Source organism: Labrus bergylta, chromosome 15 (genome assembly GCF_963930695.1).
Source record: "Labrus bergylta chromosome 15, fLabBer1.1, whole genome shotgun sequence".
Lineage (NCBI taxonomy): Eukaryota > Metazoa > Chordata > Actinopteri > Labriformes > Labridae > Labrus > Labrus bergylta.
The window spans coordinates 376,484-394,898 of NC_089209.1; the positions used below are offsets into that span (position 1 = coordinate 376,484).

The following is an 18,415-nucleotide window of genomic DNA, read 5'->3' on the forward strand; positions in this document are numbered from 1 at the left end:
ATAAAACTGATCCTGAAAACAGCTGACTCTCCCTGTGTGTGTGTGTGTGTGTGTGTGTGTGTGTGTGTATGTGTGTGTGTGTGTGTCCTGCAGCATGCAGCACAAAGGGGTTCTGCAGCCAGAGATCCATGTGTGGTTCTACACTCCCTCATTGTTCCTCGGAGTGTGAGGGGCGTTAACCCGGAGCACACACACACACACACACACAAACACACACACAAACACACACACACACACACCGCGGGGAGACACACACAAACCTCCGAGCTCTGCCGCGGGGACACGCAGCTACTCTACCCGGACAACAGGCGAGGCAGCCCGGCTTCAGCAGCCGCCGCGCCCCGCTGGAGGAGGAGGGGATGGAGAAGACCCGGATCATGAGTGTGTGTGTGTGTGAGAGAGGAGGAGAAAACTTAGAAGAACAGAGAGGATAAAGGAGGAGAGGAGAGAGGAGGGCGTTCATTGTGGACCCGGAGCGATCTGATCACCATGGATCCGGATCACACGGAGGCCGGAGAGGGAGGGAGTGTGTGTCCTGTCCTCGGCTCAGCAGCTGCAGACACGTCGCCTGAGATAAGAACAGAAAACTGTTTGGAGCTGTTGAGCAAAGCGAAGCGGTGCGGCGCGGCGGGCGAACAGGAGCGGATCTACCGCTTCATGAGCGACCACTACCTGATGGTGCTGCGGACCCCCGGGCTGTTCGGCCGGCTCTCCGCGGGGGAGAGGGAGCGCATCCTTGCTCGCAGGATGGAGGGGGACAAGGTGCTGACGGTGGCGGAGACCTGTGACGGGGGGAGCCGGGAGAGCCCGCTGCTGCCCGGCCCGGAGGACTGCAGCCCCCGCAGAGTGTTCTGCCTCCACCCGGAGAGCCGGCGGTGGGATGTGCTGACCCGGCTGCCAGAGGAGGTCCCGACTAAAGGCTCCGGGATGTGCACCTTGTACAACTACCTGTTCGTGGCGGGGGGGATGAGCGCGCACGTTGCGTCAGACCGGGTGTTCTGCTTCAACCCGCGGACCGGACTCTGGTCCCCGGTCCGTCCACTCAGCCAGCCCCGCTGCCAGCTCAGACTGGTCTCCATGGACGGCTTCCTGTACGCCATCGGGGGGGAGTGTCTGTTCACGGTGGAGCGCTACGACCCGCGCGTGGACAGGTGGAGTCACGTGGCTCCGCTGCCCAAAGGCTCTTTCGCGGTTGCGCACGAGGCGACCCCGTGCGGCGGGGAGCTGTTCGTGTCCGGGGGCTCGCTCTTCTACCGGCTGCTCCGCTACGACCCCCGCCGGGACGAGTGGGAGGAGTGTCCGTTCAACGAGAGCCGGCGCCGCTCCACGGACATGGTGGCGCACCGCAGCCTCGTGTACCGCTTCGACGTGGAGCGGGAGCGCGCGGGGGTGAGCGTGCACAGGTACAACACGGTGGTGAAGGTGTGGCACGGGGGAGCCTTCTTCCCGCTCCAGAACCCGCTCCCGTTCCGCTGCGCCGTGCTCCGGGACCGGGTCTACTGCGTCAACCGGAGCCAGGTTCTGCAGTTTGAGGTGCGCGAGGAGCGGGAGGACTTTCTGCAGGAGGTGCTGCCCCCCCCATCAGAGGCCCGTGGAGCCCTGGTACCCTTTGTCCTCTGTCTGAACCGGGACAAGTCATCTATCCCGGGTTAAATGTTCTGTGCCTTCTCTCTGATCTTTAAATGAGTGTTTGTGTTTCCGGTTTCTGGAGGAGAAAGTTTAGTCCTGGAGGGCTCAGCTCCGTGTAACCATGTTACCATGGCAACCGTGTCTCCATGGCAACAAGTAAGTCCAGTTTACCTGGATCTAAAGTCAAGGTTGGATGTTATGGTGGCCGGGAGGGGTCAGACTAATGTCACATCTACGACAAAACAACACGATGAGACAGTTACCATGGTAACCATCCATCAAGCCCTGATCAGACGGCCCATTCAAAGCGTGACGTCCCTTCAACATGAACATCACAGAGTGTCAGAAACACCGACCACAGAGCGCCCGTTTGTGTTGTCGTGGTCGTGTTGTCGTGGTCGTGTTGTCGTGGTCGTGTTCTCGTGGTCGTGTTGGCGTTCTTCCTGATAACGCCGGAGTGTGATTGCAAAGCGATTTTTATCCACAGTTTGACACCTCCCGGCCACCGTACTACAAAGTGTTTACCTTTAAACCTTTCACTTTGGCTTCATCTGGGTTTACTTGATGGATTCAGTCGCCATGGAAACGGTCCATTCCTCGTTCTCTGAAGATGACATCATATCACAGAAACTCTTTGTCTCCTCAGACTCACCTGGACTTTATGAGCAGGTGCGTTTGTTTACAGACGGGTGGGGTTTAACAAAGACACACAGAAACCCCCCCCCCCCCCCCCCACCTTCAACCAACAGGTCAAACACTCTGAGCATGATGTCATCCTGCACAATGAGCTGCTATACATAAACTTTGTGTTATTTAAAGGACGATATATGAAACATGATAACCTGAAAGAAACGCTGAGCAGACACCTGAACACATGACAACATCTCCTCATCTGTGTGTCTGCATGTAAACAGGTACTGAGTGTGATTAATGTGATATTTAACAGCCTGATATGTTTGTCATGTGACCACAGAGAGGTTTCTGCTTTTACTCGTCAGATAATCCACTTTCTTCCTTCAGTGTGTTGATGGATAAAAAACTACAACATGTTTAGGACTTCTCAGCTTTATTAAAGCTTTGTTTTGTTTATATCACCAATGAGTCAAGTACCTTCATTTCACAGACTTAACCTACAGTTCTGACTTCAGGAGACAATCCCCAAATAACCACAGATAACAAGACTGAAGTTCTACCAGAATGAAGAATTAATATCTCTGTTTTAGTCTGAATGTAGTCTGAAAAACACATTACACTAATGTCATTATGTTAAATTAAATTTACTCTAAGATTTCTGATCAATAGACCTCAAACCAGTTGGCAAACTTAGGGACAGAGAAATGAAACCAAACAAATCCTCCAGTGTCCACTAGAGTCTGTCTCCTGCAGTGAGTCAGTCCCCATAGAGCTCTATGTTAAAATGTCTAACTTTACAGCTGCAGTTCCTCCAGTGTCCACTAGAGTCTGTCTCCTGCAGTGAGTCAGTCCTCATAGAGCCCCATGTTAAAATGTCTAACTTTACAGCTGCAGTTCCTCCAGTGTCCACTAGAGTCTGTCTCCTGCAGTGAGTCAGTCCTCATAGAGCTCTATGTTAAAATGTCTAACTTTACAGCTGCAGTTCCTCCAGTGTCCACTAGAGTCTGTCTCCTGCAGTGAGTCAGTCCTCATAGAGCTCTATGTTAAAATGTCTAACTTTACAGCTGCAGTTCCTCCAGTGTCCACTAGAGTCTGTCCCCTACAGTGAGTCAGTCCCCATAGAGCTCCATGTTAAAATGTCTAACTTTACAGCTGCAGTTCCTCCAGTGTCCACTAGAGTCTGTCCCCTGCAGTGAGTCAGTCCTCATAGAGCCCCATGTTAAAATGTCTAACTTTACAGCTGCAGTTCCTCCAGTGTCCACTAGAGTCTGTCCCCTGCAGTGAGTCAGTCCTCATAGAGCTCCATGTTAAAATGTCTAACTTTACAGCTGCAGTTCCTCCAGTGTCCACTAGAGTCTGTCCCCTGCAGTGAGTCAGTCCTCATAGAGCTCCATGTTAAAATGTTTAACTTTACAGCTGCAGTTCCTCCAGTGTCCACTAGAGTCTGTCCCCTGCAGTGAGTCAGTCCCCATAGAGCCCCATGTTAAAATGTCTAACTTTACAGCTGCAGTTCCTCCAGTGTCCACTAGAGTCTGTCCCCTGCAGTGAGTCAGTCCCCATAGAGCTCTATGTTTCATGGACTTTTCTCATTGGGGGGTTTGTAGACAGACTAGAGACACATGTTAGAGTTAGAGGAACATAGTGTATCGTTTTAAACATGTGGTATCAAAACGTATTCAAAACCTTGACGACGTCAGGTAGCAATGCCTAGTTTAGTTCAGGGGATGTTGTCGTTGGTTACAGTTTAATAACCATGGCGTTAAGGTCAGGCGTCTCCTCTGTCTCTGATCGGTCACATGACTTCCTGTTGTTCCGCTGAGTCATCGTGGTCACAGCCACCGGAGGACTCTGATCAGAAACAGATGTTTGCTGAGATGACTGGTGGATCAGCTGTTTTCATGAGAACACAGTCGAAGGAAACATCATCCGGCTGGTCATCATGTTACAGACCATCATAATGTGTTTGTGTGGTTTGATTTGATTCTGCAGGAAACAGGATGTAGAGAGAGAGAGATACTCTTTCTGTCAGTGCACACAGAGGAACAGAAACAGAACTCAACCTGTGATTACTTGAAAGGTCCAATCAGTGAGCTGTGTAGAGAGTGAGATGATAAAGGTATCTTACTATCTGATCATTAAGGAAACATGCTATGTTGAAGTGCTGGTTGCTATGACAACAATGCAGCAGCCAGTATGTCCTCCTTCTAACTTTAGATTCTGCTCCTGAATGCTTTGGATTTGTTTGGACCAGAGAAGGTAGGCGCTTTTAAGACACACCCCCACACGGCCGTTTTGGACGCCCCTCGGTTTGTCAGATATGAGAGCAGTTATCAGGTCAACAGGTGTTGCAGTGATGGAAGCGGTCAAGAGAAGTGGTTCAGATAGAAGTGATTGTACCCGACCTAAAAAGCCTCTGCATGTTTCTAATAAGCTCCACGAGCAGAAACGTGCTCAAACCATAGACTGTAAAAATAATGGACGGGACAAGGTCCCCGGTCTAGTGAAGCTTTTATTGTTAGAGCTCCCCCTACTGACTAGCTGCAGTATAGGTCATAAGCCCCGCCTCCTCAATGATAACAGATGGGATGTGGGTCAAACTGTAAAGCTAAAATACTCGTCACATAATTTTTCTCCAAACCTAAACTCTGCTGTGATCATTAGTTATTATCACCCTACATTGTGTTCAAGTGCTCATTTTTCTGTGAAGTTTGTTTTAAATAAGTTATTTGAGGTTTAAAAACTGGATTTTACGTCATATTTGACGATGATTGACAGCCGCCGATCTTGCGTAGCTCTCTTTGTGAATAACAAAGTTACGTAGTGAAGGAAAGCCGAGACGCCGTTGAATTTTTCCGTTCAGTTTTTTCTTCTTTTTTGAGCTGGAAAATGAGTTGTTCTGCAGTAAACTGTTCTAACCGACCTGAGGGAGATAACGGATCTTTGCAGTTCTTTCGGTAAGTAAAAAAGTGATTTATGTGTCATTGGTTAAAGTCGTTATCTAGCTAGCTAACACATAAGCAGTCTAAGGTTAGAAATGTTGTAAAGCTAGGTTACTTATCCGGCATGATTTATCTTTTTATTTTATTTTATTAAATGAGCAAACCTAATAACTGACATGTTATGTTTCTTCATATTGTTATGTCGTTATTGTGATTGAAATTGTATTTAAAACCAAGAATCGTAATATAAAATCCGCTCATAGATGCCGTTCATTGACTGTACAGTTATTTTACAGCAAAAATAAAAAGTCTGGTAAAGTCTCAAAAAAGTATCGAGGGCAAAAACAAAGTCACATAATTGTAATCTGGCCTGCATCATTACTAATGTGAACATGTTTACAGTCTGAGTGATAAGTGGACTAAACCGAGAGGAACAGGTTTTACTTTCACCGTGCAGGCTGAAATTCATAGGACTATATACGAGGGGAGAATATTTCTCTATGTGTCCAGATAAAAGTAAAGGTAAGATGTGATTTAATATAACTGTTACTGATTTAAGATCCAGATAAAACTAAAGGTAAGATGTGATTTAATATAACTGTTACTGATTTAAGATCCAGATAAAACTAAAGGTAAGATGTGATTTAATATAACTGTTACTGATTTAAGATCCAGATAAAACTAAAGGTAAGATCTGATTTAATATAACTGTTACTGATTTAAGATCCAGATAAAACTAAAGGTAAGATGTGATTTAATATAACTGTTACTGATTTAAGATCCAGATAAAACTAAAGGTAAGATGTGATTTAATATAACTGTTAGTGATTTAAGATCCAGATAAAACTAAAGGTAAGATGTGATTTAATATAACTGTTACTGATTTAAGATCCAGATAAAACTAAAGGTAAGATCTGATTTATTATAACTGTTACTGATTTAAGATCCAGATAAAACTAAAGGTAAGATGTGATTTAATATAACTGTTACTGATTTAAGATCCAGATAAAACTAAAGGTAAGATGTGATTTAATATAACTGTTACTGATTTAAGATCCAGATAAAACTAAAGGTAAGATCTGATTTAATATAACTGTTACTGATTTAAGATCCAGATAAAACTAAAGGTAAGATGTGATTTAATATAACTGTTACTGATTTAAGATCCAGATAAAACTAAAGGTAAGATGTGATTTAATATAACTGTTAGTGATTTAAGATCCAGATAAAACTAAAGGTAAGATGTGATTTAATATAACTGTTACTGATTTAAGATCCAGATAAAACTAAAGGTAAGCTCTGATTTAATATAACTGTTACTGATTTAAGAGACTAACTGAAACGTGAACACAAACATCAACAACCTGCGGTGGTGTAATGTGATATTAAACGAGCATCATGCTGCTTAAACTGATAAATGTTCTGCATTGTCTTCCACACACGACCAATTCAACAGTCACAAGTTGATCATATTGTAAATTTAATGACGCTCATTGAGAAATTGTTCTAAAACCTGACAAACATTGAGGTGATTGTGACTGTGTCTGTATTTATCACCTTTGAAAGGAAGGTGTTAATGCAGGAGACCAGTGTTACACACAACATGCTGCTGTTATTGTAGTTAGGAGGAGACAGAGGCACAACAAAAGAAGACATAAAGATCACGTTTTCCCCCACACATGTTAATATGTTTTAAATGTCATGCATTTATTTTTGATTTCACTTCAATAATCGTTAACAAAGAGAAACACCAGGATTAAACTACAGGCTGTTGTTGCCTTTTTATAGCCAAAGAAAACTGAACATTCACAGCCTCTGTATTCAAAACAATTTCAACATTGACATTTATGTCGTCCTGTTTCCCTCTTTTCACCAACATTATATTTTAAACTGGGATTTCATTTTTCTCAGGTTGTGCGTCTCTCCCCCAGCTCGCCCCCTGCGGTGTGCCTGATGAAATATTGAATTATTATTTTGCAACAGACTTAGACTTTTTAGACTTTATTGTCATGGGGAAATTCTTTTTCACAGCACTGTTATGGTCAACACAGACAGTTTCCACCAGTGAACATACATTATACAGTACAACACAAACAGAGTTAGACAATAATTAACACAATAGTTTTCATTTAAACCCCTGAAGAGCATGCCTTCACCATGGACTCAAAGGTTAGATAATTAATTACATAAACAAGCAACATGTATTTTCATTGCTGTCAGCATCATGTTTGTGGATACATGAATGTGATTTTGGGAAAATGATTTATTTCTTACTGTCTGTAGGGAAATCGTTACCTAAAGACCACAGCTGTCCCTATTCTGTTTCCAAGTCATCATTTGAGGACTTCTGGTGCAAAACGCAGGATTTTGGATAGTTGTGACACCAAGGTAAATGGACCAGAGCTACATCAGCTTGACTTCTGCTGCCAATTACAGCAATGCCATCTTGACTAACAATGGAAATGTCCCTCTTAGCATTGACATCTGTCAGGCTGACACTGCTGTAACAGTGGATAGAAATATAGAAGATCATAGTTATCAAGCAACAACATCAACACAAGCAAAACTTGACATTCAAGAGGATCACTGCTACAACCTGAAGTCTCCGAGATCTCTGAAACAGAGAAATCAGGCCACTGAAGAAATCTTAAAAAAATACAGGAAGAAGCTGAGAGGAAAATGCCAGAAGTCCAGGCGTTTAAAGAAAAAAATATGCTCCTTAAAGCAAGTCATCAATCAACTGAAGAAGAAGCGATTGATATCAAGTCAATGTGCATCTTTGCTCAAGTCAGTTGATGAAGTACCAAAACACATTTTGCAGAAGATACAACAGGGGAAAAAGTCAGCTAAGTACTCCGAGGAGCTGAAGCAGTTTGCCACCACACTGCACTTTTACTCTCCAAAGACATATGAGTATGTGCGTGACAACTTTAACAAAGCTTTAGCACACAGTCACACCATCCACACAGCTGATCCAGGATTTACTGTAGCATCTTCTACAGCACTGAAAGGTCATGTACAGGCAAACAGAGCGAAGGGAAAAGAAACAATCTGTGCTCTCAAATAACAAAGCAGTCTCAAATCTTTTTGAGGAATTACAGCTAAAGAATTCTACTTTGCATACAGTACATCCTCTGATAAATACAGTGAAGTACCTTGACTGTATTTCTGTGGTGTTCCTGTAGGTGACCATGATGCAGCCAGACTGAAGCAGCAGCTTGTGAAGGTGGACGCCATCATCTTGTCTTTGCAGTGCTGATTCTGAAGAGAACGTCTTCACATAGGACTCAAAGGTAAAATGATCTCTCATATGATTGGACCGTGTTATTGTAACCGCTATCAGCATCAAAGTAATTTTAGTAACAATTTATAATCCTTCTTAAAATGTAAGGAAGACTAGCAGAAGATTTTAACAGCCTCTATGGTTCTGCAAGAAGTTCATGTTTAAATTGTTCTTCTTTCTGTCTTCAAGGAAATCAGTGCTCAAAGGAAACAGCAGTCCAGACTCTGATTCCAGCCCCGGTGAGGTTCTGCACACAAACTGGCTTTCTGTTTATATGAGAATATTTAACATTAGTTTAATTTATCAGGCTGGCCCATGTGATGACAGTTACAACCAGTGAACTTCGGACACAGATGCAGGACACATAAACAGAGGTGTTGATTCGTAATGAAGTTTATTGTGGCAAATGGAGATGAAGAAGATGGGTTGAAGATTCCGGAAGTTAGCAGAGTGAAGGGGACGAAGGCTGACCAGACCAGAGGAGGGGTGTGAGTGTGGCTGAGCAGTTCTGAGTCCAGGGAGCAGGTTGAGGCAGATGGCTGAGCAGAAAGAGCCAGTACCCATTTTAAACACTAGGTGTCAGAGTTACATACTGCTCCTTTAACATGACTGCCCACCTAGAGGACTACGGCCTCAGACAGCAGGTTTAACAAAGTGCTGCTGCAGCGTTTCACTGTTAATGTGATTGAACCGCTGATTTATGATCTCCATGCTTCAAAATGAGTCATTCATATTTCATCTACAGTGTGACACACACACACACACACACATACACTCACACAATAACCCAGAGTTTGAGGTCTCCCTTCAGGCTGTATTCCATCTGTGACGGATGAATTCATATGTTCTGACTGAAGAGTGGTTCACTATTTATTCTTAAGAACGACATCATCAGAATGGTCTCATATTTAAAATCCTCTTCTCCATGTTCCTCTAACTCTAACATGTGTCTCTAGTCCGTCTACAAACAAAATGTGTGCTCAAACAGGCCGTTTGGAGATTTTCCCTTCATGACATCACAAAGGGCAGTAGCCCCTCCCCCAGGTGGGTGACACTCCCACAGCTAGGTGTTTGTTCTGCCCTCTGAGTCTGCCTTCTCACCGTAAACAATAGGACATGGAGAGAGTAAGCACTGAGACACCCAAGTCCTTCCAGAGAGGGGGCGTGGTCAGATACAGCTCATTTACATATTTAAAGGTACAGACACAGAAACAGCCTGTTCTGAGCAGGGCTGAAATAGAGGGGTTTATAGACATGATCAAATATAGAATCAGAGGGGCGCGCTGGTGGCGCAATGGTCAGGGCGCGTCCCATGTATTGAGACTCTCATCTCGAGCGGTAGGCCCGGGTTCACTTCCACCCATGGCCCCTTTCTGCATGTCATTCCCCGCCCCTGGTTTCAGACTCTATCCACTGTCCTCTCTCTCTCTGGTTTCAGACTCTATCCACTGTCCTCTCTCTCTCTGGTTTCTGACTCTAGCCACTGTCCTCTCTCTCTCTGGTTTCTGACTCTATCCACTGTCCTCTCTCTCTCTGGTTTCTGACTCTATCCACTGTCCTCTCTCTCTGGTTTCAGACTCTATCCACTGTCCTCTCTCTCTGGTTTCAGACTCTATCCACTGTCCTCTCTCTCTCTCTGGTTTCTGACTCTATCCACTGTCCTCTCTCTCTCCCTGGTTTCAGACTCTATCCACTGTCCTCTCTCTCTCCCTGGTTTCAGACTCTATCCACTGTCCTCTCTCTCTCTCTGGTTTCTGACTCTATCCACTGTCCTCTCTCTCTCCCTGGTTTCAGACTCTATCCACTGTCCTCTCTCTCTCTGGTTTCAGACTCTATCCACTGTCCTCTCTCTCTGGTTTCTGACTCTATCCACTGTCCTCTCTCTCTCTCTGGTTTCTGACTCTATCCACTGTCCTCTCTCTCTCCCTGGTTTCTGACTCTATCCACTGTCCTCTCTCTCTCTTTGGTTTCTGACTCTATCCACTGTCCTCTCTCTCTCTGGTTTCTGACTCTATCCACTGTCCTCTCTCTCTCTGGTTTCTGACTCTATCCACTGTCCTCTCTCTCTCTCCCTGGTTTCAGACTCTATCCACTGTCCTCTCTCTCTCTGGTTTCTGACTCTATCCACTGTCCTCTCTCTCTCTCTGGTTTCTGACTCTATCCACTGTCCTCTCTCTCTCTCTGGTTTCTGACTCTATCCACTGTCCTCTCTCTCTCCCTGGTTTCAGACTCTATCCACTGTCCTCTCTCTCTGGTTTCTGACTCTATCCACTGTCCTCTCTCTCTCTGGTTTCTGACTCTATCCACTGTCCTCTCTCTCTCTCTGGTTTCTGACTCTATCCACTGTCCTCTCTCTCTCTGGTTTCTGACTCTATCCACTGTCCTCTCTCTCTCTCTGGTTTCAGACTCTATCCACTGTCCTCTCTCTCTCTGGTTTCTGACTCTATCCACTGTCCTCTCTCTCTCTCTGGTTTCAGACTCTACCCACTGTCCTCTCTCTCTCTGGTTTCTGACTCTATCCACTGTCCTCTCTCTCTCTCTGGTTTCTGACTCTATCCACTGTCCTCTCTCTCTCTGGTTTCAGACTCTATCCACTGTCCTCTCTCTCTCTCTGGTTTCAGACTCTATCCACTGTCCTCTCTCTCTCTGGTTTCTGACTCTATCCACTGTCCTCTCTCTCTCTGGTTTCTGACTCTATCCACTGTCCTCTCTCCCTGGTTTCAGACTCTATCCACTGTCCTCTCTCTCTGGTTTCAGACTCTATCCACTGTCCTCTCTCTCTGGTTTCAGACTCTATCCACTGTCCTCTCTCTCCCTGGTTTCTGACTCTATCCACTGTCCTCTCTCTCTCTGGTTTCTGACTCTATCCACTGTCCTCTCTCTCTCTGGTTTCAGACTCTATCCACTGTCCTCTCTCTCTCTCTGGTTTCAGACTCTATCCACTGTCCTCTCTCTCTCTGGTTTCTGACTCTATCCACTGTCCTCTCTCTCTCTCTGGTTTCAGACTCTATCCACTGTCCTCTCTCTTTCTGGTTTCAGACTCTATCCACTGTCCTCTCTCTCTCTCTCTGGTTTCAGACTCTATCCACTGTCCTCTCTCTCTCTGGTTTCAGACTCTATCCACTGTCCTCTCTCTTTCTGGTTTCAGACTCTATCCACTGTCCTCTCTCTCTCTCTGGTTTCTGACTCTATCCACTGTCCTCTCTCTCTCTGGTTTCAGACGCTATCCACTGTCCTCTCTCTCTCTCTGGTTTCAGACTCTATCCACTGTCCTCTCTCTCTCTAGTTTCAGACTCTATCCACTGTCCTCTCTCTCTCTGGTTTCAGACTCTATCCACTGTCCTCTCTCTCTCTCTCTGGTTTCAGACTCTATCCACTGTCCTCTCTCTCTCTCTGGTTTCTGACTCTATCCACTGTCCTCTCTCTCTCTGGTTTCAGACTCTATCCACTGTCCTCTCTCTCTCTGGTTTCAGACTCTATCCACTGTCCTCTCTCTCTCTGGTTTCTGACTCTATCCACTGTCCTCTCTCTCTCTCTGGTTTCTGACTCTATCCACTGTCCTCTCTCTCTCTGGTTTCAGACTCTATCCACTGTCCTCTCTCTCTCTCTGGTTTCTGACTCTATCCACTGTCCTCTCTCTCTCTGGTTTCAGACTCTATCCACTGTCCTCTCTCTCTCTCTGGTTTCAGACTCTATCCACTGTCCTCTCTCTCTCTGGTTTCAGACTCTATCCACTGTCCTCTCTCTCTCTGGTTTCAGACTCTATCCACTGTCCTCTCTCTCTCTCTGGTTTCTGACTCTATCCACTGTCCTCTCTCTCTCTCTGGTTTCTGACTCTATCCACTGTCCTCTCTCTCTCTCTGGTTTCTGACTCTATCCACTGTCCTTTCTCTCTCTGGTTTCTGACTCTATCCACTGTCCTTTCTCTCTCTGGTTTCTGACTCTATCCACTGTCCTCTCTCTCTGGTTTCAGACTCTATCCACTGTCCTCTCTCTCTCTGGTTTCAGACTCTATCCACTGTCCTCTCTCTCTCTGGTTTCAGACTCTATCCACTGTCCTCTCTCTCTCTCTCTGGTTTCAGACTCTATCCACTGTCCTCTCTCCCTGGTTTCAGACTCTATCCACTGTCCTCTCTCTCTGGTTTCAGACTCTATCCACTGTCCTCTCTCCCTGGTTTCAGACTCTATCCACTGTCCTCTCTCTCTCTGGTTTCAGACTCTATCCACTGTCCTCTCTCTCTCTGGTTTCTGACTCTATCCACTGTCCTCTCTCTCTCTCTGGTTTCAGACTCTATCCACTGTCCTCTCTCTCTCTGGTTTCAGACTCTATCCACTGTCCTCTCTCTCTCTCTCTGGTTTCAGACTCTATCCACTGTCCTCTCTCTCTCTGGTTTCAGACTCTATCCACTGTCCTCTCTCTCTGGTTTCAGACTCTATCCACTGTCCTCTCTCCCTGGTTTCAGACTCAATCCACTGTCCTCTCTCTCTCTGGTTTCAGACTCTATCCACTGTCCTCTCTCTCTCTCTGGTTTCTGACTCTATCCACTGTCCTCTCTCTCTCTCTGGTTTCAGACTCTATCCACTGTCCTCTCTCTCTCTGGTTTCAGACTCTATCCACTGTCCTCTCTCTCTCTGGTTTCAGACTCTATCCACTGTCCTCTCTCTCTCTCTGGTTTCTGACTCTATCCACTGTCCTCTCTCTCTCTCTGGTTTCTGACTCTATCCACTGTCCTCTCTCTCTCTGGTTTCAGACTCTATCCACTGTCCTCTCTCTCTCTGGTTTCAGACTCTATCCACTGTCCTCTCTCTCTCTCTCTGGTTTCAGACTCTATCCACTGTCCTCTCTCCCTGGTTTCAGACTCTATCCAGTGTCCTCTCTCTCTCTGGTTTCAGACTCTATCCACTGTCCTCTCTCTCTCTCTGGTTTCTGACTCTATCCACTGTCCTCTCTCTCTCCCTGGTTTCTGACTCTATCCACTGTCCTCTCTCTCTCTGGTTTCTGACTCTATCCACTGTCCTCTCTCTCTCTGTTTTTAGACTCTATCCACTGTCCTCTCTCTCTCTGGTTTCAGACTCTATCCACTGTCCTCTCTCTCTCTCTGGTTTCAGACTCTATCCACTGTCCTCTCTCTCTCTGGTTTCAGACTCTATCCACTGTCCTCTCTCTTTCTGGTTTCAGACTCTATCCACTGTCCTCTCTCTCTCTCTGGTTTCTGACTCTATCCACTGTCCTCTCTCTCTCTGGTTTCTGACTCTATCCACTGTCCTCTCTCTCTCTGGTTTCTGACTCTATCCACTGTCCTCTCTCTCTCTGGTTTCAGACTCTATCCACTGTCCTCTCTCTCTCTCTGGCTTCAGACTCTATCCACTGTCCTCTCTCTCTCTCTGGTTTCAGACTCTATCCACTGTCCTCTCTCTCTCTCTGGCTTCAGACTCTATCCACTGTCCTCTCTCTCTCCCTGGTTTCAGACTCTATCCACTGTCCTCTCTCTCTCTCTGGTTTCTGACTCTATCCACTGTCCTCTCTCCCTGGTTTCAGACTCTATCCACTGTCCTCTCTCTCTCTGGTTTCTGACTCTATCCACTGTCCTCTCTCTCTCTGGTTTCAGACTCTATCCACTGTCCTCTCTCTCTCTCTGGTTTCAGACTCTATCCACTGTCTTCTCTCTCTCTCTGGTTTCTGACTCTATCCACTGTCCTCTCTCTCTCTCTGGTTTCTGACTCTATCCACTGTCCTCTCTCTCTCTGGTTTCAGACTCTATCCACTGTCCTCTCTCTCTCTCTGGTTTCTGACTCTATCCACTGTCCTCTCTCTCCCTGGTTTCAGACTCTATCCACTGTCCTCTCTCTCTCTGGTTTCTGACTCTATCCACTGTCCTCTCTCTCTCTGGTTTCTGACTCTATCCACTGTCCTCTCTCTCTCTGGTTTCAGACTCTATCCACTGTCCTCTCTCTCTCTCTGGTTTCAGACTCTATCCACTGTCCTCTCTCTTTCTGGTTTCAGACTCTATCCACTGTCCTCTCTCTCTCTGGTTTCAGACTCTATCCACTGTCCTCTCTCTCTCTCTGGTTTCAGACTCTATCCACTGTCCTCTCTCTCTCTCTGGTTTCTGACTCTATCCACTGTCCTCTCTCTCCCTGGTTTCAGACTCTATCCACTGTCCTCTCTCTCTCTGGTTTCAGACTCTATCCACTGTCCTCTCTCTCTCTCTGGTTTCAGACTCTATCCACTGTCCTCTCTCTCTCTGGTTTCAGACTCTATCCACTGTCCTCTCTCTTTCTGGTTTCAGACTCTATCCACTGTCCTCTCTCTCTCTCTGGTTTCAGACTCTATCCACTGTCCTCTCTCTCTCTGGTTTCAGACTCTATCCACTGTCCTCTCTCTTTCTGGTTTCAGACTCTATCCACTGTCCTCTCTCTCTCTCTGGTTTCTGACTCTATCCACTGTCCTCTCTCTCTCTGGTTTCAGACGCTATCCACTGTCCTCTCTCTCTCTCTGGTTTCAGACTCTATCCACTGTCCTCTCTCTCTCTGGTTTCAGACTCTATCCACTGTCCTCTCTCTCTGGTTTCAGACTCTATCCACTGTCCCTCTCTCTCTCTGGTTTCAGACTCTATCCACTGTCCTCTCTCTCTCTGGTTTCTGACTCTATCCACTGTCCTCTCTCTCTCTCTGGTTTCAGACTCTATCCACTGTCCTCTCTCTTTCTGGTTTCAGACTCTATCCACTGTCCTCTCTCTCTCTCTGGTTTCAGACTCTATCCACTGTCCTCTCTCTCTCTGGTTTCAGACTCTATCCACTGTCCTCTCTCTTTCTGGTTTCAGACTCTATCCACTGTCCTCTCTCTCTCTCTGGTTTCTGACTCTATCCACTGTCCTCTCTCTCTCTGGTTTCAGACGCTATCCACTGTCCTCTCTCTCTCTCTGGTTTCAGACTCTTTCCACTGTCCTCTCTCTCTCTAGTTTCAGACTCTATCCACTGTCCTCTCTCTCTCTGGTTTCAGACTCTATCCACTGTCCTCTCTCTCTCTCTCTGGTTTCAGACTCTATCCACTGTCCTCTCTCTCTCTCTGGTTTCTGACTCTATCCACTGTCCTCTCTCTCTCTGGTTTCAGACTCTATCCACTGTCCTCTCTCTCTCTGGTTTCAGACTCTATCCACTGTCCTCTCTCTCTCTGGTTTCTGACTCTATCCACTGTCCTCTCTCTCTCTCTGGTTTCTGACTCTATCCACTGTCCTCTCTCTCTCTGGTTTCAGACTCTATCCACTGTCCTCTCTCTCTCTGGTTTCTGACTCTATCCACTGTCCTCTCTCTCTCTGGTTTCAGACTCTATCCACTGTCCTCTCTCTCTCTCTGGTTTCAGACTCTATCCACTGTCCTCTCTCTCTCTGGTTTCAGACTCTATCCACTGTCCTCTCTCTCTCTGGTTTCAGACTCTATCCACTGTCCTCTCTCTCTCTCTGGTTTCAGACTCTATCCACTGTCCTCTCTCTCTCTCTGGGTTTCTGACTCTATCCACTGTCCTCTCTCTCTCTCTGGTTTCTGACTCTATCCACTGTCCTTCTCTCTCTCTGGTTTCTGACTCTATCCACTGTCCTCTTCTCTCTCTGGTTTCTGACTCTATCCACTGTCCTCTCTCTCTGGTTTCAGACTCTATCCACTGTCCTCTCTCTCTCTGGTTTCAGACTCTATCCACTGTCCTCTCTCTCTCTGGTTTCAGACTCTATCCACTGTTCTCTCTCTCTCTCTGGTTTCAGACTCTATCCACTGTCCTCTCTCCCTGGTTTCAGACTCTATCCACTGTCCTCTCTCCCTGGTTTCAGACTCTATCCACTGTCCTCTCTCTCTCTGGTTTCAGACTCTATCCACTGTCCTCTCTCTCTCTCTGGTTTCTGACTCTATCCACTGTCCTCTCTCTCTCTCTGGTTTCAGACTCTATCCACTGTCCTCTCTCTCTCTGGTTTCAGACTCTATCCACTGTCCTCTCTCTCTCTCTGGTTTCTGACTCTATCCACTGTCCTCTCTCTCTCTCTGGTTTCTGACTCTATCCACTGTCCTCTCTCTCTCTGGTTTCAGACTCTATCCACTGTCCTCTCTCTCTCTGGTTTCAGACTCTATCCACTGTCCTCTCTCTCTCTCTCTGGTTTCAGACTCTATCCACTGTCCTCTCTCTCTCTGGTTTCAGACTCTATCCACTGTCCTCTCTCTCTCTGGTTTCAGACTCTATCCACTGTCCTCTCTCTCTCCTGGTTTCAGACTCTATCCACTGTCCTCTCTCTCTCTCTGGCTTCTGACTCTATCCACTGTCCTCTCTCTCTCTGGTTTCAGACTCTATCCACTGTCCTCTCTCTCTCTCTGGCTTCAGACTCTATCCACTGTCCTCTCTCTCTCCTGGTTTCAGACTCTATCCACTGTCCTCTCTCTCTCTGGTTTCTGACTCTATCCACTGTCCTCTCTCCCTGGTTTCAGACTCTATCCACTGTCCTCTCTCTCTCTGGTTTCTGACTCTATCCACTGTCCTCTCTCTCTCTGGTTTCAGACTCTATCCACTGTCCTCTCTCTCTCTCTGGTTTCAGACTCTATCCACTGTCCTCTCTCTCTCTGGTTTCAGACTCTATCCACTGTCCTCTCTCTCTCTGGTTTCAGACTCTATCCACTGTCCTCTCTCTCTCTCTGGTTTCAGACTCTATCCACTGTCCTCTCTCTCTCTGGTTTCTGACTCTATCCACTGTCCTCTCTCTCTCCTGGTTTCAGACTCTATCCACTGTCCTCTCTCTCTCTGGTTTCAGACTCTATCCACTGTCCTCTCTCTCTCTGGTTTCTGACTCTATCCACTGTCCTCTCTCTCTCTGGTTTCAGACTCTATCCACTGTCCTCTCTCTCTCTGGTTTCAGACTCTATCCACTGTCCTCTCTCTCTCTCTGGTTTCAGACTCTATCCACTGTCCTCTCTCTCTCTGGTTTCAGACTCTATCCACTGTCCCTCTCTCTCTCTGGTTTCAGACTCTATCCACTGTCCTCTCTCTCTCTCTGGTTTCTGACTCTATCCACTGTCCTCTCTCTCCCTGGTTTCAGACTCTATCCACTGTCCTCTCTCTCTCTGGTTTCAGACTCTATCCACTGTCCCTCTCTCTCTCTCTGGTTTCAGACTCTATCCACTGTCCTCTCTCTCTCTGGTTTCAGACTCTATCCACTGTCCTCTCTCTCTTCTGGTTTCAGACTCTATCCACTGTCCTCTCTCTCTCTGGTTTCAGACTCTATCCACTGTCCTCTCTCTCTCTGGTTTCAGACTCTATCCACTGTCCTCTTCTCTCTCTGGTTTCAGACTCTATCCACTGTCCTCTCTCTCTCTGGTTTCAGACTCTATCCACTGTCCTCTCTCTCTCTGGTTTCAGACTCTATCCACTGTCCTCTCTCTCTCTCTGGTTTCAGACTCTATCCACTGTCCTCTCTCTCTCTGGTTTCAGACTCTATCCACTGTCCTCTCTCTCTCTGGTTTCAGACTCTATCCACTGTCCTCTCTCTCTCTGGTTTCAGACTCTATCCACTGTCCTCTCTCTCTCTCTGGTTTCAGACTCTATCCACTGTCCTCTCTCTCTCTCTGGTTTCAGACTCTATCCACTGTCCTCTCTCTCTCTGGTTTCAGACTCTATCCACTGTCCTCTCTCTCTCTGGTTTCAGACTCTATCCACTGTCCTCTCTCTCTCTGGTTTCAGACTCTATCCACTGTCCTCTCTCTCTCTGGTTTCAGACTCTATCCACTGTCCTCTCTCTCTCTGGTTTCTCAGCACTCTATCCACTGTCCTCTCTCTCTGGTTTCAGACTCTATCCACTGTCCTCTCTCTCTCCTGGTTTCAGACTCTATCCACTGTCCTCTCTCTCTCTGGTTTCAGACTCTATCCACTGTCCTCTCTCTCTCTCTGGTTTCTGAC

At 46.5% G+C, this 18,415-nt stretch overlaps 1 protein-coding gene across 1 annotated transcript; it reads left to right on the forward strand.

The window, feature by feature from the left end:
* Positions 1-109: 109 nt before the first annotated feature.
* On the forward strand, positions 110-2,723 carry LOC110003758 (kelch repeat and BTB domain-containing protein 11). Its single transcript, XM_020659315.3, has one exon. It carries the CDS (start codon positions 490-492, stop codon positions 1,651-1,653), a length of 1,164 nt encoding a protein of 387 aa, XP_020514971.1. The 5' UTR covers positions 110-489; the 3' UTR covers positions 1,654-2,723.
* Positions 2,724-18,415: the final 15,692 nt, after the last annotated feature.

Coding starts and splice junctions, on each gene's coding strand:
- LOC110003758 (XM_020659315.3), top strand. CDS start 490: ATGGATCCGGATCACACGGAGGCCGGAGAGGGAGGGAGTGTGTGTCCT.